The 21,637-nt window shown below is 26.9% G+C and overlaps 2 protein-coding genes and 2 long non-coding RNA genes across 4 annotated transcripts in view; 2 read left to right on the top strand and 2 right to left on the bottom strand.

The window, feature by feature from the left end:
* The window catches only part of LOC117134165, a 5,554-nt gene extending 4,851 nt beyond the window's left edge, over positions 1-703 (top strand). The window contains exon 2 of the long non-coding RNA XR_004458338.1: positions 131-703. This is a non-coding gene — a long non-coding RNA (uncharacterized LOC117134165). The remainder of the gene's footprint in view (positions 1-130) is intronic.
* Positions 704-1,196: 493 nt separating this feature from the next.
* On the top strand, positions 1,197-2,006 carry LOC117134166. Its single transcript, XR_004458339.1, has 2 exons — positions 1,197-1,280; positions 1,617-2,006. It is a non-coding gene; the product is annotated as an uncharacterized LOC117134166 (long non-coding RNA).
* A 3,471-nt stretch (positions 2,007-5,477) lies between these two features.
* LOC103848482 (agamous-like MADS-box protein AGL80) lies at positions 5,478-14,519 on the bottom strand. Its single transcript, XM_033292047.1, has one exon. The coding sequence runs from the start codon at positions 9,919-9,921 to the stop codon at positions 8,917-8,919; it is 1,005 nt and encodes a 334-aa protein (XP_033147938.1). The 5' UTR covers positions 9,922-14,519; the 3' UTR covers positions 5,478-8,916.
* A 282-nt stretch (positions 14,520-14,801) lies between these two features.
* LOC103848481 (hydrophobic protein RCI2A) lies at positions 14,802-15,673 on the bottom strand. The gene is made up of 3 exons (XM_009125381.3): positions 15,571-15,673; positions 15,332-15,460; positions 14,802-15,011 (listed from the first exon to the last, which is right to left on the bottom strand). Exons 1-2 carry the CDS (start codon positions 15,649-15,651, stop codon positions 15,377-15,379), a joined length of 165 nt encoding a protein of 54 aa, XP_009123629.1. The 5' UTR covers positions 15,652-15,673; the 3' UTR covers positions 14,802-15,011; positions 15,332-15,376.
* Positions 15,674-21,637: the final 5,964 nt, after the last annotated feature.

Below are 21,637 nucleotides of genomic sequence, written 5' to 3'. Positions count from 1 at the left end.
TTTTTTGTCTCCGTTATTCTAGAGAATAGCGATTTTATTCTGCTTAGTCCACCAATCTAGGGAGTATTATGAAATTTTACTAAATTAATTTAAAACAAAATTAAAACGATGCCCATGTACCATGAAAGAGAGTTTAATATACATTAATACAAATGTAGAATGTGTTTGGAAATTTGAAAACAACCCCAAAGATCATATGCTTCATTATTAGAGCATTTACCGAAAAATTCAGTATTTTCGTAGGAGTTATCCCATAGATTTTGAGAAAAATTCAAAAATATGAAAAATCTGTTTTAATGCATAGTTGCATCCTTAACTAACATATGATGAAGGTGAAAGAGGTATGGAACCTTTTTTTGTCTTCGTTTTTCTAGAGATTTTATAGTGGTTAGTCCACCAATTTATTGAGTATTATGAAGTTTTACTAAATTAAGTGACAAAAATTAAAACGATGCCCATGTACCATGATAATGAGTTTAATATACATTAATACAAATGTAGAATGTGTTTAGAAATTTAATAAACAACCCCTAAGATCATATGGTTCATTATTAGAGCATTTACCGAAAAATCAGAATTTTCGTAGGGGGGGGTTAGCCTATAGATTTTGAGAAAAATTCAAAAATATGAAAATTATGTTTTAATGCATAGTTGCATCCTTCACTAACATATGATGAAGGTCAAAGAGGTTTGAAACTTTTGTTGTCTCCATTTCCTTAGAAATTAGTGATTTTATAGTGGTTAGTCCACCAATTTAGAGAGTATCATGAAGTTTTACAAAATTAAGTGACAACAAATTAAAACGATGCCCATGTACCATGAAAATGAGTTTAATATACATTAATACAGATGTAGAATGTGTTTAGAAGTTTAAAAACAACCCCAAAGATCATATGCTTCATTATTAGAGCATTTACCAAAAAATTCACTATTTTCGTAGGGGTTAGTTAGCCCATAGATTTTGAGAAAAATTCAAAAATATGAAAAATCTGTTTTAATGCATAGTTGCATCCTTCAATAACATATGATGAAGGTCAAAGAGGTTTGGAACGTTTTTTGTCTCCGTTTTCTAGAGAATAGCGATTTTATAGTGCTTAGTCCACCAATTTATGGAGTATTTTGAAGTTTTACTAAATTAATTGATAAAAATTAAAACGATAGCCATGTACCATGAAACAGAGTTTAATATACATTAATACAAATGTAGAATGTGTTTAGAAATTTTAAAACAACCCCAAAGATCATATGCTTCATTATTAGAGCATTTACCGAAAAATTCAGTTAACCCATAGATTTTGAGAAAAATTCAAATATATGAATATTTTGTTTTAGTGCATAGTTGCATCCTTCACTAACATATGATGAAGGTCAAAGAGGTTTGGAACTTTTGTTGTCTCCGTTTCCCAAGAAAATAGCGATTTTATAGTGGTTAGTCCACCAATTTATGGAGTATTATGAAGTTTTACAAAATTAAGTGACAAAAAAATAAAACAATGCCCATGTACCATGAAAATGAGTTTAATATACATTAATACAAATGTAGAATGTGTTTAGAAGTTTAAAAACAACCCCAAAGATCATATGCTTCATTATTAGAGCATTATCGAAAAATTCAGTATTTTCGAAGGGGTTAACCTATAGATTTTGAGAAAAATTCAAAAATATTAAAATTCTATTTTAATGCATAGTTGCATCCTTCACTAACATATGATGAAGGTCAAAGAGGTTTGGAACCTTTTGTGTCTCCGTTTTTTCTGGAGAATGGCGATTTTATAATTGTTAGTCCACCAATTTAGGGAGTATTATGAAGTTTTACTAAATTAATTGACAAAAAATTAAAACGCTGTCCATGTACAATGAAAGAGAGTTTAATATACATTAATACAAATGTAGAATGTGTTTATAAATTTTAAAACAACCCCCAAGATCATATGCTTCATTATTAGAGCATTTACCAAAAAATCAATATTTTCGTAGAGGGTACCCATAGATTTTGAGAAAAATTCGAAAATATTAAAATTCTGTTTTAATGCATAGTTGCATCCTTCACTAACATATGATGAAGGTCAAAGAGGTTTGGAACCTTTTGGGTCTCCGTTTTTCTAGAGAATAGCGATTTTATAGTGGTTAGTCCACCATTTTAGGGAGTATTATGAAGTTTTACTAAATTAATTGACAAAAAATTAAAACGATATCCATGTACCATGAAACAGAGTTTAATATACATTAATACAAATGTAGAATGAGTTTAGAAATTTTAAAACCACCCTGAAGATCATAGGCTTCATTATTAGAGCATTACAGAAAAAATCAGTATTTTCGTAGGGGTTAACCCATAGATTTTGAGAAAAATTCAAATATATGAATATTCTGTTTTAGTGCATAGTTGCATCATTCACTAACATATGATCAAAGAGGTTTGGAACTTTTGGTGTCTCCGTTTCCCTAGAAAATAGCGATTTTATAGTGGTTAGTCCACCAATTTATGGAGTATTATGAAGTTTTACTAAATTACGTGACAAAAAAATAAAACGATGCCCATGTACCATGAAAATGAGTTTAATATACATTAATACAAATGTAGAATGTGTTTAGAAGTTTAAAAACAACCCCAAAGATCATATGCTTCATTATTAGAGCATTTACCGAAAAAATCAGTATTTTCGTAGGGGTGAAGCCTATAATCTTTAGTGTTGTTTTAAAATTTATAACCTCATTCTACATTTGTGTTAATGTATGCTAAACTCTCTTTCATGGTACATGGACATCGTTCTTATTTTTTCTTATCAATTAATTTAGTAAAACTGCATATACTCCTTAAATCAATGGAATAACCATAGTAAAATCATTATTATCTTGAGAAACTGAGACAACAAAGTTTCCAAACCTATTTTACCATCATTATATGTTTGTGTAGGATGAAACAATGCATTAAAACATGTATTGTCATATTTTTTTAATTTTTCTCAAAATGTATGTGTTAACTCCTGCGAAAATATTAAATTTTTCGGTAAATGCTATATATACTGAAACCTATTATTTTTAGTATTGTTTTAAAATTTCTAACCATATTCTACATTTTTAGTAATGTATGCTAAACTTCCTTTTATGGTACATGAGTATCGTTCTAATTTATAATCAATTAATTTAGTAAAACTGCATATACTATCTAAATTAGTTGACTACCACCACTATAATATTTAGTGTTGTTTTAAAATTTATAACCACATTCTACATTTGTGTTAATGTATGCTAAACTTCCTTTTATAGTACATGAGTATCGTTCTCCAAAAACAAAGGCAACAAAGGTTCCAAACCTATTTGACCATCATTATATGTTTGTGTAGGATTTAAATATGCATTAAAACATTATTGTCATATTTTTTTAGTTTTTTTCAAAATCTGTGTGTTAATCTCTACGAAAATATTGATTTTTCGGTAAAGGCTCTATACTGAAGCCTATTGTTTTTAGTATTGTTTTAAAATTGCTAGCCATATTCTACATTTTTAATAATGTATGCTAAACTTTAATTTATGGTACATGGGTATCGTTCTAATTTTTAATCAATTAATTTAGTAAAAGTGCATATCCTATCTAAATTAGTTGACTAACTATTATAAAATCACTATTCTCTTGAGAAACGGAGGAAACAAAGGTTCCAAACCTATTTGACCATCATTATATATTTATGTAGGATGCAACAATGCATTAAAACAATATTTTCATATTTTTGAATTTTTCTCAAAATATGTGTATTAACCCCTACGAAAATATTGATTTTTTCGATAAATGTTATATATACTGAAGCCTATTATTTTTAGTGATGTTTTAAAATTTCTAGCCATATTCTAAATTATTCCTAATGTATGCTAAACTCCATGTTTATGGTCCATAGGCATCGTTCTAATTTTTAATCAATTAGTTTAGTAAAACTGCATATACTATCTAAATTAGTTGACTAACCACTGTAAAATTACCATTTTCTTAAAAAACGGAGGCAACAAAGGTTTCAAGACCATCATTCTATGTTTATGTAAGATTCAACTATGCATTAAAACAGTATTGTCATATTTTTTTAATTTTTTTTCAAAATCTATGTGTTATGAAGCCTATAATCTTTAGATTTTTTTTAATTTATTACCATATTATACATTTGTATTAATGTATGCTAAACTCTTTTTTATGGTACTTGGACATCGTTCTAATTTTTTTTCCAAAATTTAGTTAAAACTGCATATACTCCCTAAATCAGTGGACTAACCACTATAAAATTGATATTCCCTAGAGAAACGGAGACAATAAGGATTCCAAACTTCTCTAAACATCATCATATGTTATTGAAGGATGCAACTATATATTAAAACAGTATTGTCATATTTTTTTATTTTTTTCTCAAATTCTATGTGTTAACCACTACGAAAATATTGAGTTTTTTTGGTAAATGCTCTATATACTGAAACCTATAATCTTTAGTGGTGTTCTAAAATTTCTAAACATATTCTACATTTGTGTTAATGTATCCTAAACTCTCTTTCATGGTACATGGACATCGTTCTTATTTTTTATCAATAAATTTAGTAAAATTGCATATACTCCTTAAATCAATGGAATCACCATAGTAAAATCGTTATTATCTTGACAAACAGAGACAACAAAGGTTTCAAACCTATTTTACCATCATTATATGTTTGTGTAGGATGCAACAATGCATTAAAACATGTATTGTCATATTTTTTTAATTTTTCTCAAAATCTATGTGTTAACCCCTCAAAATATATATACTGAAGCCTATAATTTTTAGTACTGTTTTACAATTTCTAACCATATTCTACATTTTAATAATGTATACTAAACTTCATTTTATGGTACATGGGCATCGTTCTAATTTTTAATCAATTAATTTAGTAAAACTGCATATACTATCTAAATTAGTTGACTAACCACTATAAAATCGTTATTCTCTTGAGAAGCGGAGGCAACAAAGGTTCCAAACCTATTTGACCATCATTATATGTTTGTGTAGGATGTAACTATGCATTAAACAGTATTTTTATACTTTTTGAATTTTTCTCAAAATCTATGTGTTAACCAACCCCCTAGGAATATATTGAGTTTTTCGGTAAATGCTCTATATATTGAAACCGATAATCTTTAGATTTGTTTTAAAATTTATAACCATATTATACATTTGTATTAATGTATGCTAAACTCATTTTTATGGTACATGGTCATCGTTCTAATTTTTTTATCATAAATTTAGTAAGACTGCATATACTCCCTAAATCAGTAGATTAACCACTATAAATTTGATATTCTCTAGAGAAACGGAGACAACAAAGTTTCCAAACTTCTTTAAACATCATCATATGTTATTGAGTAATTCAACTATGTATTAAAACAGTATAATCATTTTTTTATTTTTTCTCAAATTTATGTGTCCCTACGAAAATATTGAGTTTTTCGATAAATGCTCTTTATATTGAATCCTATAATTTGTAGTGTTGTTTTAAAATTTCTAACCACGTTCTACATTTATATTAAATTATGCTAAACTCTCTTTCATGGTACATGGACATCGTTCTTATTTTGTATCAATTAATTTAGTAAAAGTGCATATACTCCTTAAATCAATGGAATAACCATAGTAAAATCGTTATTATCTTGAGAAACATAGATAACAAAGGTTCCAAACCTATTTGACCATCATTATATGTTTTTGTAAGATGTAATTATGCATTAAAACAGTGTTGTCATATTTTTTGAATTTTTCTCAAAATCTATGTGTTAACCCCTACGAAAATATTGAGGTTTTTATGCTTTATATAGTGAAACATATAATCTTTAAATTTGTTTCAAAATTATAACCATATTATACATTTGTATTAATGTATGCTAAACTCCTATTTATGGTACATGAACATCGTTTTAATTTTTTTATCAAAAATTTAGTAAAACTGCATATACTTCTTAAATTAGTGGACTTAACTACTATAAAATTGATATTCCCTAGAGAAATGGAGACAACAAAGGTTTCAAACTTTTTTGAGAAACGGAGACAACAAAGGTTTCAAACTTTTTTAAACATCATCATATGTTATTGAAGGATGCAACTATGTATTGAAACAGTATTGTCATATTTTTTAATTTTTTTCAAATTCTATGTGTTAACCCCTACGAAAATATTAAATTTTCGGTAAATTCTCTATACAGTGAAGCCTATAATCTTTAATGTTGTTTTAAAATTTCTTACCACATTCTAAATTTATGTTAATTTATGTTAAATTCTCTTTCATGGTACATGAGCATCGTTCTTATTTTTTATCAATTAATTTACTAAAACTGTATATATTCCTTAAATCAATGGAATAACCAGAGTCAAATCGTTATTATCTTATGAGACAAAGACAACAAAAGTTTCAAACAATATTGTCATATTTTTTGAATTTTTCTCAAATTCTATGTGTTAACATGTTTCTATGTTTCTTCTTGCGAGGAGTCAGTTTATAAAGTTGTGGATGGTTGAAATGAAATAGTGTTTTGACTTCCAGTTGGCAAATGTTGCTATTAATTAGATGAAAATCCTTTGTTAATTGTATGATATGTGCAGGCCCGACCGGGGGGATAGGCAACATAAGAAGCTGCTTAGGGTGCATGGACTGTGTTTAAAAATCTTACGCTACATATTTTCATTATTTTTATATTTTCTATATTGGCTTAGGCCTTAAGCAAATTTTGAAATATATGCACCGGTCCTGGATATGTACGTAATGCCACGTCGTATGTAATCACTAATCAGTAACGAAAATTTATTGGTGAATCCTCACTGTGAGATTATTTCTTTTTTTTGCAAAAGACTGAGATTATTTCTCAAATAACATAAAAGGCTACTAAGACTTTTTCATCACTAAGGATGTAATCACTTGTATAATTCGGATAATACCATCTTAATAGCTTTAAAATGTAATTTTATAACAGTGAAAAAAATAATTTATGAAGATACATATTGTAACTAAAGTTGGTAAATTGCTGGTGACGTGTGTGTATACGAGTAAGTATGAAACTTATAGGCATTCATCACGTTAGCTGGAATGACGCATACTACATTCACTCAGATCACTTACCTATTCTTAGCCTTTAGGATTAAATGACTATTTATGAAATCATATCTATAATCTATCATACATTGCATCTCGGAATAATAATTAATAAATTATATCTTATTAATTAATAAATTCTCGGGATAATAATTTTATTCAGGTGTTTAATAAGTTTTACAGGTTGCCAAATAGTTTATTGAAAAAATAACAGCTCTTTATTTTTTATTCTCAAAACAACATTATGGGGCCAGTTTTAATCTCTGAAATTATGATTATTTTTTATCCTCAAAACAATATTTTATTTAAAAAAAAAGGCTTTGATAAAGGCTATTTGATTCTACGTACCATTTAACTAATTATAAAGATAAAATAAATTTCCGATAAAATATCTTAACAAACCCATAAAATTAATTATGGGGCTGAATCTAATAATCTAAGAAATTAAAGCATGTTAATTTATCTTTGGATTCGGCCCCAAAAGAGTAGCAACTACTTACCACTAACCTACTAATTAAAGTTTGTATAAAGTTTACTATTTACAAAGAAACACATATTTGTATTCAAATCAACGTTAAAGTAATTCAAAACATTTGTCAAAGGATAACATAACATGCTCTCAAGTTTAAATAAACGTATATAATTTTGAATTATTAAAATTCAATAGAAAATATTCCATTCTCAAAAATTATCTAAATAGATTAAACTATTCTATTAATATTTAATAAATATAATTTTTCAAGAAACTATCTAAATAGATTAAGACTATTCAGTGATTAAAATGCTATGTAAAACTTAGATCTACTAACAAGAACTTGGTAATATATTAGGTAACCGCTTTTTACTCAATGTCCCATAACCCTGAATCTAATCATCTAGGATCATGTGAACTAATTTTTTGTATTTCTGTTTTGTTTTAAAAAATCAAATGATTTTGACATTTTCCTTTTTTCTGTTTTTTACTATTCTTTTCTTATATGTTTTTATTTGACTTCTTGACAATATATATACTGCAAGTAAATTCTTCGAGTCTAATATATGAACTATTATTTTATTACTTATTATTTTTCATGTGAACTAATATATGTACTCCACGTCAGTTCTTCAAGTATAATATAAAAGAGATTTACTAGAGAAATTTTAAATTTTATTGAATTAAAAAGATGATACATAAATATATCTGTGTAAAACAACAACAACAACAACAGCAAAAAATGTTGTTGTTACTAAATGTCCCATAACCCTGAATCCAATCATCTGGATCATGTGAACTAAATTTTTGTATTTCTGTTTTGTTTTAAAAAAAATAAAATTATTTTGACATTTTCCTTTTATTTTTTCTGTTCTTACTATTTTTCTTATTTGTTTTTTACTATTTTTCTTTTTTGTTTTTTATTTTTTGACAATATATGTACTTCACGTAAATTCTTCAAGTCTAATGTATGAACTATTTTTTATTACTTATTATTTTTTCATGTGAACTAATAATATATGTACTGCAAGTCAGTTCTTCAAGTCTAATATAAAAAGAGTTTTTTTTTGAAACTCTAATATAAAAAGAGATTAACTAGAGAAAATTTAAATTTCATTGAATTATAAAGATGATACATAATTTTTTTTTGTTTTTTGATCAATGATGATGATACATAAATATATCTGTGTAAACAAACAACAACAGCAAGAAATGTAGAGCAATAAAAACTAAAAACACACAAATTCAATAACGTTTAACATCAAATAAAACGGCAACACAAAGAAAACACGTGAGAGTAATCATAGCTTTGTCGTCTTATCATAACGTGAACGTCGTCTCTCCAAACCTTAACGAAACCAAATATTATTGGGAGGAAATGGAGCTGTAGCAGGTGGCTCACTGCCTGAGGTGCCGGGTGGTGGTGGAGCAGCGGAGGATTCACCTGGGAAGAACTGACGCTGCGGAGCAGCGGAGGACTCACCTGGGAAGAACTGCTGCGGCTGAGGCTGGTTAGGCTGACGGTAGTGATGGGCATTGTCCGTATATGGGAACCCCATTTGGTTAGCAGCATAAGCCATGTGCTCAGGATGGTTCATCATCTCCATAAACTGGTTATGGTTATGAGACTGCTCGTAGTATCCAGCAAATGGGGCAGATGGTTGATAAAACATCTGCTGATTCTGAGGAAACGGGTACATTTGATTGAAAGATGCACCCGCAGCAGCAGCAGAGGAGGAGGAAGAACCCACCTCATGGACAGCAGCGGCTGGAGCGGTTGCACCTTCCAGGAGGGGCAATGTTCCAGCCGGCTCAGAAGGATCCTGATCCATAGCCGCAGCAACAGCATTGGAGGATTCACCAATCTCCATGTTTGACGAGCCTAGTAAAGTCTCAATCCTGCGATCAAGACAATGAAGATACTGGTCAATAAGAAAGCCTAGATCGTTAAGATCCATGGCTCTAGCACCCGCCACTCCCATGTTCCCCATGAGACATTGATACATGACTTCAGTGAAGTGAGCCTCCCGGTTGTCCCTCGTCTGCTTCTTCAGAAGTTTTCCGGCTTTCTCTATCCTCTGTTTGACGTACTCCTCTTGATTGACCATGTTCTTGTGCTGGTCTAGTTCCGGCAGACTCCGGAAAGCAGCAATCACTTGCTGGATGCCATCAGCATCAGGCCACACCTCAGGGGTAGGATCGTAGGGACTGTAAATGATAGCCCCAGCGGCAATCCCACATAGAGTGGATAGCTCATGCACTTTTTTGAGCAAGCCTTTCTTCCTCTTTTTGTATGTGGCTTTTCTCGAGGCGTTATTGAGGATGAAAGCAAGTTTCACCTTCCTCCTTGTCATGGTGTTTTTTTTTCTTGTGTTTGTTGTTGTGTGTTTGAGTTCATGGACGTGTGTGCCATTTTATAGGGACGGAGGGGTATGAAAAATTTGTCTTCATTTTTTTTTTTTTTTTGTCTTTTTAGGTAGAGGATATATTTTAGATTTATGACTAGTAAAAAAATAAAAATATTAACCACAGGTCAATAAAGATAAGATTAATATTTTTCTTGACTGTAGTTAATATTTTTTATTTTTCTACTGGTTATAAGTCTAAAATATATTCTCGAAAGATAAAATAATTTTTTATTTTTTTATTGTTTTTTACTTTTAAATTTTTATTATTTTGTTATTTATTATTTATTATTTTTCTTATTTTATTATTTTTCATTATTTATTTTTCAGGATCATATAAACTATATTTGCAAAAAAGTTATAGCTATTTTGAAACAAATCATTGCAAACATGTGGGACAATTTCTAAGATTTGGTTTTCAATCATAATTTGTAAATTTAATTAAAATTCAAGTAGATAACTAAATACATATACACTAGTTTTTTGTTCAAATAAATATACATTCCTTTTTATTAAATTTTCTAGGCTATAAATATTTTTTAATAAGATTATACTATCCTATACATGCATCGACGTGTTTTCGTACTTGAGTAAAAATCTTTTTTCACAGGACTAAAAGATATTAGGAAAATGTATTTAGGAAAAAAATACTGGTAAATCTTAAAAATTTTAACATAATATTTTACTGAAACAGATTTTATATTTAGTCCTTTGATTCTTTGATAATTAGATATACATGCATTTATGCATTAATAGATAAATTTTTTTTTACTTTCTCGATACTTAAATGCATGTAAATCTAATTATCTATTAATCAATGGACCAAATCTAGAATTTGTTTCATTAAAAAATTATGTTACAGAATTCAATATTTACCAGTATTTGTTTCCTAAATACTTTTATCTAATATTTCTTAGTCATATGAAAAAGACTTTTTACATTTTTCAAGTGCGGAAACACGCTTCTCACTATTATTTTGCAGAATGCAAATTAAAATTTGGTCATGAAGAAATACATTTATTTATGTATTGATACTAAGAAACGCAATGCAAAAAAATCTTATACAATTTATCTTTACTATTAAATTATTCTCTTCTTTAGAAAAGAAAATAAAAAAATAAAAAGTAAATATTTATCTTGAAAATGGAATTACAACACTAAATTTATAGTCTTTATGAAAGTTTTACAGTAATTAAAATATATGTCATGCTCACGCCTAACGATAACTAATTTTTAGAAAATATGATAATATTAAATTAATATGGTTTGATATAAATAACACAAAATTAATTATTTTAACTATTTTAATGTAGCTTTGTAAGTAATGACAATATTTTTTATGTTTTTTTAAACAATGAACAAAGCCAAATATACGATAATCATATAAAATTTTTCGAAGTAGGAATCTCAAGAGACAACATTCAAAGTAACAAACAAAATTCAACTCTTGTAGTTATTTTTTAAAAAACGTTAAATCCAAAACATAGTTAAAATGAATTGAAATATACTGAAATATATATTTCAAAACAAAATGATGATAACGTTCATAACAATTCTTTGAAAAAGATACATGTAATTAATCAAATCATAATTAATTATAAAATATATTTATTAGCAAAGAGTTTAAAATTAGACTCCTAAATTTGAATACTGATTGAACATCTTCTTGATTTGTAGAGATATGAGTTCAGTGACTTCTAATAACTTGTATCAAAAAATCATTATTGTCACGATTTTTTTATAAAATTTAACTTTGTAACAAGTTCTTATTTTCAAAATCTCTACAAAAGAAATTTCACTAAATTTTTTAAAATGTAGTGTAAATAAGTTTTACCTTTCATTTGATCTTGACACGATAATCTCTTATTTTGAAAATCTAAGAAAAAAAATTCATTAAATTATTTAAAATGTAATGTAAATAAGCTTTACCTCTCATTTGATCTCGACGGCGATAATCTCTTATGTTTTGCTTTGGATTTATAATTGTAACGTAGATTTCTAAAGTGATCGCTATATATAATGTTTTCGTTATAAAACAATGAAACGTGTCATTATTTTCATCTACCAACAAAATCTAATATTAACTTTGAATAACTTTAGGTAACTAATACAGTTTTACTATTTTTACGTAGTCAAATATTATAGAATATGCTTATATTCATATAAATATAATTATATTTATTTAACGGTAATACAATACTAGACTAATGTATATTTGAAACAGTTGTTATTAAGGATTTAATGAATTTTTATAATATTCAACATTACATAACCTTAAAAATAAAAATACAACAAGGCTCCATCAATCAATTTATTTTTAGAAACATATTGAGATATTTGATTTATTAATTAAAGAAGAGAACATGTTTAACATTTATTTTTTATATTAAATTTTAATAATTAAATTTTATTCTCAAAATTTATTTATTATAAATCATAATAAAAATAAATTTAATATTTATTATTTTATTTATAATTTATTTATTTGGTTTAAATTCTTGTACATTTTAAATTGTCATGTTTGAATATGTACATTATATATATATATATATAATATGTCAAAATGAATATAAAATAATATACATATACGATTATAAATCCAAATTTTATTTTTAATATTTATATATGTCAAAATGAATATATTAAAATTATAATATTTATGCTTCTATTATTACCAGTTGTTTGTTGTGTCTATAATTTTTGATTGTTGTTGTATCTATAATATATTCTTAACATAAAAATTTAAAATATTACATGTGTTAGAAAATAAAATAAGATTTATCCATTATTTTCTGAAATAATATATTTTATTAGGATAAAGACGGATTTTTTTCTAAATATGGTGGTATATTATTTTTGTCAACAAAAGGAAACATATATGGCAAAAAAGAGATATATGTATTGTTGAAATGTTCATCATTTTGAATAACTGATATGTTCAAATCTTTTTAAATATTTCCATTTTTTAACATTAGCATTTTCAAACAAGTTTATGTGTTAGAAAATAAAATTATAGTCATCATTCCCTAAAAGAATATTTCTTTCTGGATGAGTACAGATTTTTTTCTAAATATATTGACATTTTTTTTCAGTCAACAAAAGAAATATATATATCTATATATGTGATGTGGATGACGACGACTGATATGTTAAAAAAAAAAAAAAAGAGTGATGACGACTGTATTTTGGACAATATAATCATCATTCTCTAAAATAATATTTTTTCTGGATAAGTGGAGATTTTTTTCTAAATATAATGATATTTTTCAGTCAACAAAAGAAATATATATACATATCTATATATGTGATATGGATGACTACGACTGATGTGTTAAAAAAAAGGTGATGACGACTGTAAAGACAATATACACATATATGAGAGATTGTTAAAGTGTTCATTACTTCTTCTTCTTCTTTTTTGAAAACAAATTATATAAGTAATATATACCGATATGTGTAAATTAATTATAGAACATAATTATTTTGACGACTTGCATTTGACATGCATTTTTTTACAATGTTGTCTTTTGTTTTCCAATGGGGTACTTACTCAATTTAGACCATTAAAAAATAGATCAACAATTACAGCAAGCCCAATATAGGCCCAACGTTTTTAGTTTTGACGAATAAATTAACTATTACCGCAGGCCTAACATAAGTCCAATATTTGAAAGTTGAGTATGTAACATCTCCTAATAACAATAGTTTTAGTTAGAATTAGAGAATCAATAATAACTAAACTTTTTGAATAACAAGATATTTGAATGAATTTTAAAAAATTTTAAACCTATAACAATGAATTCTACTAAGATTTTTGAAATCCAAAAACTAGCAAATTCACTTACCAATAATCTCTCTCAGAGAAACTAATTGAACCATATAAATAAGCCAGGAGCTTGGTTAAGTTGTGGAACCAGGCTGATCTAATTATGGAGGAAGATCACTTTTTGCATTTTCTATTGAATTTTTTTCATGTAGTTGTAGTCTGTCGCCTGCTGCTAAGGATCCGCGTAACTAATAATATGCTTATAGACTAGACCAGATCGTGTTCAAAATGCCTGCAATGATGGATTTTGTTGCACAAGTAGTGAGAGTAAAATGAAAATTGTTGTTAATGACTTTCCTATGCCTACTTGTATCCTGCATATCCCTAAAAAAAAGAGTAAGTTCCTCATCCATTTAGCTTATATATACAACATCAGCTCCTACACATGAGCTCTTACAATAAAGTGGAGTGTCTTTTATTTTTAACGAATTATTTCTTAGGTAGGGTCGATCATAAGCATGGGCTAATGAAGTAGTGATATATAGTTTCCAAAAAAAATTAAAAATTGTATATACAGATCTCTAAATTTATAAAAAGAAAGTTATACAATTGTTTTACCAAATTGTATATATGTATTCCTCAAAATTTTAAGATTGGCTCTAAAACAGATGACATGCACCATGAAGTTGCTTCATGGACATGGAATGCTCAAGATGAAACACGTGGGATATGTCGGATGGCGTTTCATGGTTGTTGCCTTGATTGCTGACTTCCTGACGATGAATGCGTAAGTGAAGTTCTGTTCTTTCACGTCTTCACTTTATATATGTATTGCTAAGTTATTTTACTTGCCTATTGTAAAATGAACAAAAGTGCTTGTCGGTATGGGCAAATTCAATTTGATTCACGTGGATTATTTCGATTAAGGTTATTTAAGTTGGTATATCAGAATTGTGCTATCAGATAATAATAACCGGTGGGTGAATGCTTTGTTTGGTGTGTCTCATGGCTATCCCAGATGGTGCCACAAGTGTGATGATGGTCTTATAACGTGAGGTTCAGATATTTCATGGTGGTCTTATGCGACCCACCAAGACAACATAATTCCTAGTAAACACAAATTAAACAATCGAATAAACAAGAACTTCACACAAAAGAAGGATTGAGAGAAATTGTATAATAACAATGCAAAACACAGCAACGATAAAACTCTGATGAAAGAAACGATGAATCAGTCACACTAAGAGACGAAAACACGACGAACCTGTTGTTCCTGCACAAAATAACAAGAGTCTATTTTAACCCAGAGTTAATCTTTATCAGTACTTTTAACCCTAGTCAGTTTCCGAAAACGCTACCAAGTTGAGTACTATAAAGTAGAAACAATATCTTAACTTGAATTAACTTGAAACGATCGTATAATAATTTTTTTACTTTTTAGAATTTAGTTTAGTGTAGGTTCACCACCTAACATATACTTCATTTTTCCAATGCAAAATCTTACTAATACAAACAAAAAAAAAACTAAACCAAAAGATGACTTCTTCCATGGACATGTACGTATGTAACATAGTAGCTAGAAAAAAAACTTACAAGGAGATGAGGATACATGAAGAGAGGATAGATGGAGGTAAATGATCATTTGGTGAGGACATAAAGAGCGTAGAGGATCCCAGGAAGATACCCAAGCAGCGTCAATACCAAACATATCCAAAACTCAACCTAGCAACAAAAAAAAATTTATTCCAAACTTTTATTTTTGAGAATATATATAAATGTGAAAACAGAACTACATATGAGTTGATCAAAGGAAATGAAAAAAGTGTAATTACCCCGCAACCATATCTGAGAAAGACGCCAAGAGGAGGCAAGAGGATAGCAAGAAGAATATCTATGAAAGTAGCTGTTCCCATTCTCTTTTAAGCTCTTTTGAAGTTCCTGTGAAAATTGTTAAAGCTTCAATATGTGTGTGTTGTGAGTGTTTTCTTGTTTACTCTCGCCTTCATGTATCTCGCACTATATAGACCAACTTTTTGAGATATGTATGACCCACGTGGTGCTTACCGTTTTTTTTTTGTTTTTATTCGTCTTTCTTTTACTTAAAGTTAATTGAGAAACTTTTCCATTTTGATTTAGGTTCCTAAAATTTCGTAATTACTGATTAGCATTAGCGCGTCCGTCTTTCTTTGCGCGTCGCATAATCGTGTTAATGTGATGTCGGCAGCAATACATGTAATCAGTTTCGAACATTACGATCCCTTTTTGTAATGTTGTAACCGACATTAAAACGTTTTATGTAAATAAACGTAAGTTACATTCACTTATGTTGCACTTATTTTAAATTTAAAAACAAATTAAGTAGGTGATAACTCTCAAATCAATAATTTGACTATTTCCTGAAATGTATATTCTCTAAGATGATGTTGTTCCTTATATTTTTTAGTTTTACTCTTATGTTTGAATCAGACTAAATGATAAAAAACAGTATATCATATTCATCAATATTTTCCTAAAAATTGTGGTTGAAAAAAAATAAAAATTCCTGAAATATTAGGAATGAGTCGCAATATTGATTTGAGACTCCTGTGTCATGTGACGATGGCATACACCAATTTTCTTGGATTTATCCATTCCACACCCAAAAACAAAAAAAAAAGGAAAAATTATATATCATTTATAAAACGGACGGTGATATGGGCATGGATACAGATAGATCCGTGCACGAGAAGTAACAAACTTAATAAGCGTGTTCGACTACATTTTGACGTAGAATTAACTTGCTAAATCAATAATGCTATTTGAGATATGATATTTGGTGTAATTATATGGACCAATCTCCGCCGTGGAGGCAGGCGAGAGGTATGGCTACATATATATATAACTCTACACCTTCTTCCAAGAACATGACACCTGAAGCACACGCACATGTCTTCAGACTTCAGGTCTGTAAACCGACTATCCACGTTATCGCGTGAATTCATATCAATATACATGCATGCTTGGCTGGATACTGTATTAAGTATGAACTAGATTTGGACCCGCACGCCCGTGCGGGTGTATTTTTAAAATATATACAAATAATCAAACGTAAATATCTTAAATAGTTAAAATATACTCAAAACTCCAAAAATACTTAAATAATTATTAATTTTCTATCCAAATATTTAAACCAAACCTATTTAAATTGGTTATCCAAATCCGAACGAAATCTTAAAAAATCTGAACTGAACACGAAATCCCAAAAAGACCCGAAAACGAACCCGAACGCCCACCCTTAATCATTATTATATATATCCTATATGTGTCATCATAGGTTACAAAATATGTGTTATCATATAATTAATCGTATTTTATACGTACCATCAAATAAGTTTTTTTATAATTAATAATATTTTATACGTACAATCATATAAATAATCATATATATTATATTTTAAAATTTAATGTGAAATATAAAAACCATAACGTAAGTTGGTGTTTAAAATTGGGCTTTGTATTGTATTTTTCTTATATATATTGAAAATATTTTTATAATAGTTATTAGAAAATATGTTAGTAAAAATCAAATTTTGAATATATATATATATTTTTTTTTGAATGAATTTTTGATATAAATCAATTTTAAATTATTGTTTTGATTTTAATATTTTATATATCAAATAACATAGACCCATTACTTTTTAATATAATGTAATGGACTTCCAATTTTTAGTAGCATAAGCCCATTATTTTTTTTCCTAACTTACTACTATCCATGTTTCCAAACAGTACTATTTTTTTAACTACTATCCATATTGCCAAACAATCTCAATGTGTACTTCAACTTTAATAATATAGATATATGGACTTATTGGTCGGTCTACGTCTTAATAACCGGTAATTAAGTATAATTATGCAAAGCTAAAATCAAGAAATTGTGGTGTGTTGACATATACGTACGTATCCTTTACTTGTTTAGGCTTCATATTCAACTTCCTTTTTTTCTGGAGAGAACTAGCGTGAAGAGTTATTTAGCTAAACCAATCAACCAACATTAAATATATAAATGACAATAAAGCTTAGCTGTCATGAAATAAAATAAAATATTTGGAGCAAAGCACGATATTTTATGATTCTTTAATGTGGATCATCCTACTCTGGTCGACAAAAAAAAAAAGGGATCATCCTACTCTGGCTTCGTCTGACAGCATTTGTTCGTTCTTCCTAAAGTTGCTTTCTTGACACATTCGCAAACGCACTTTCCACAAAACCATTACTACTTTAATTATTTATTGTTTTTATTGAACTATAAAATATTATGGCCGACGCTAATGCATAACCGTGGCATCGTACTGACACCACAAATAGTATTAGATAGAGATCAATCTACTTTGTATATGATGTCTTAATCAAAATGGTCGTTATCTCCTTTTTTCTTGTTATAAAATATGTGGTATATCTTTTACTTTTTTAAACCTATATTTTGTTCACATTCAAATATCAAGGACCATCTCCGATAGTACATCATTTTGAAGAAAAACATCAAAATTTAAAAGAATATTTTTTCCAATGATATATTATTTTAAAGGAAAAAATAAATTTGTGAATAGTATTCTTTCAAATTTGATGTTTCACTATTCACAAACTCATTTTTCCCTCAAAATTATGCACCATTAAACAAGTTTTTCTCTCATTTTTTGATATTTTTCCTCGAAATGAATAAGTTTTATATTTATAAATTGGTTCTTAAAATTTTATATAATTATGTTTTATATTTTAAAAAGATTCAATATCTATGTTTATTCTTTAGAAAAATTACTAGTATTTTAGTAAATAATGTATAAATTTGTATTATAAGCATTTTGGAAATAATAGTAAGTAGTATTTCTGAAGAAAAAAATGAAGAAAACTATTAGAGTAAAATGTAAATTTATTTTTAGTTTATTTTATTTTGAAGGAAAAAATGATGTAAACCATTGAAGATGCTCTAATATCTCAAAATTTGTTCGTTCCACTTTTGGTGTTATTCTTTTCTTTGATAGAAAATGTTAAGAAACAATTATTGTAAAAGAAAAATTCTTCATTTAAATTATAAGAAAAAAAAACTATTCTGCCGACGTTGGGTACTTGGATCTACTCTATACAATATTTATTGGATCTTGAATGGGAATCAATATGAGCCCATTACGGCCCATTTTCAAAAGGACGTTTAAACGGGGTCGTAGCCTTTCCACCATATTAACGTAACGTAAAAATACTAATGAATCTCTACTAATAAAAGGGACCTTTTGAGGCTCCATAGAGAGTCCACATCAGCGGTAAAAACTTCTCCCAAAAAATGACACGTGGCATAAAATATAGTTTTATATTTTAATATTACTAATTTTCAAAAATTATAAATAACATGTAAACATACAGCATAAAAAATAGAAAAACTACATTAAACATATATAAGATTACCATTTTTCACTTAAAAAAAAACGGATTATCTTCATAATGTAACATTACCGTTTTATAAAAAAAAAAAAACATTATATATAATTTCAAAAATAATAATCTCTACTAATAAAAGGGACCTTTTGAGGCTCCATAGAGAGTCCACATCAGCGGTAAAAACTTCTCCCAAAAAATGACACGTGGCATAAAATATAGTTTTATATTTTAATATTACTAATTTTCAAAAATTATAAATAACATGTAAACATACAGCATAAAAAATAGAAAAACTACATTAAACATATATAAGATTACCATTTTTCACTTAAAAAAAAACGGATTATCTTCATAATGTAACATTACCGTTTTATAAAAAAAAAAAAACATTATATATAATTTCAAAAATAATAAATATATGTAAACATACAACATAAAAAATGGAAATACTACATTAAACATATGTAAGATTACCATTTTACATTTTTATTTTAAAAAAATAATATGTAAACATTAAACATATGTAAGATTACCATCTTTCACTAAAAAAGACGGCTTATCTGCATAATGTAACATTACTATTTTGTAAAAAAAACATTATATATAATTTCGAAAATAATAAATAATATGTAAACATACATCATAAAAAATGGAAATACTACATTAAACATATGTATGATTACCATTTTACATTTAAAAATAAAAATAATATGTAAACATACAACATGAAAAAAAATGGAAAAACTACATTAAACATATGTAAAATTACTATTTTTCACTAAAAAAAAACAGTTTATCTCCATAATGTAACATTACCATTTTATAAGAAAAAAACATAAATATAACTATTTGACTATTTGTCCAAGTTTTTCTATAAAACATTGCCGTTTTACATTAAAAATGAAAAAATACATTAAGATTTAAACATCTATCTTAAAATATAAAATATAGATATTAATAAAATATAAAGTATAAGAAAGAGAAATACATAATATATAGAAAAATAAATAATAAGTAAATATTATAAATATATAAATATACGAATTATATATACAATAATAAGTAAATGCACAATTTTAAAAAAATGGAAAGAGTACATTAAATATTAAACATCTATCTTAAAATGTAAAATATAGATATTAAGTAAATAGAAAGTATAAGAAAAAGAAATACACAACTTAAAAACAATGGAAAAAATTATATTAAGATTTAAACATCTATCTTAAAATATAAAATATAGATATCACGCAAATAGAAAATATAACAAAAGGAAATACACAATTTAAAAAAATAGAAAAAGTACATTAGTATTTAAACATCTATCTTAAAATGTAAATCTATCTTAAAATATAAAATTATTAGTAAATAGAAAGTATAAGAAATAGAAATATACAGTATAAATAAAAATAAATAATAAGTAAATATATAATATAAGTAAATACCCAATTTAAAAAAATGGAAAATTACATTAAGATTTAAAAATATATCTTAAAATTTAAAATATAGATATTACGTAAATAGAAAGTATAACAAATAGAAATATACTTTTTTTTAAAAATGGAAAACGTACATTAAGATTTTAACATCTATCTTTAAAAGTAAAATAAAGATATTAAGTAAATAAAAAGTACAAGAAATGGAAATACATATACAGGAAAATAAATAATAAGTAAATATTTAAATCTATAATATATGAATTATATATATAATAATAAGTAAATACACAATTTTTTTTAAAAAAATGGAAAAAGTTTATTAAGCATTAAACATCTATCTTAAAATGTAAAATATATAATATAAGTAAATACACAATTTACAAAAAAATGAAAAAGTACATTAAGATTTAAATATCTATTTTAAAATATAAAATATAGATATTACGTAAATAAAAAATATAAGAAATGGAAATAAACATTTAAAAAAAATAGAAAAAATACATTAAGATTTAAACATCTATCTTAAATGTACATATATCTTAAAATGGTAGTAAATTATATAAAAATGAAAATACCACATTAAACAAAACAAAAATTAAAATGTACTCCCTCCGTTTCAAAATAGATGATGTTTTAGAGAGTTTTTGATGTTTCAAAATAGATGATGTTTTCATATTTCAAGGTATCTTTTAACTTTATCAAAAACTGTGTAACCAATTATATTTTGTAGTATGTTTTGTGATTGGTTGAATAATTTTTAATTTATATTTTAGTGATACTTTTTAGATAAAAAACAAGTTTTTTAATATTTGTGTCCCAACCTAAAATTTCATGTATTTTGAAACAGAGGGAGTCAAGAAAGTCCATATAAAACTCATTATTCCATCAATATCAACCTCACACTATCAAGGAAAACTTCAAAGCACTCGAGCAAAAAAATGGTTCTACCATCAACTATTGCCGTCCCAAAAACCCTTAATGACTTTGAAGGAGATTTTTTATAACAACGAACTTTTTGTTAGGTGGATTCATTGTTGGAAAACCCACAACT

The sequence above is a fragment of the Brassica rapa genome, chromosome A05 (genome assembly GCF_000309985.2).
Source record: "Brassica rapa cultivar Chiifu-401-42 chromosome A05, CAAS_Brap_v3.01, whole genome shotgun sequence".
NCBI classification, from domain to species: domain Eukaryota; kingdom Viridiplantae; phylum Streptophyta; class Magnoliopsida; order Brassicales; family Brassicaceae; genus Brassica; species Brassica rapa.
Note: the sequence above shows the minus strand (reverse complement) of the source record. Positions and strands in the feature narration are given on the sequence as shown.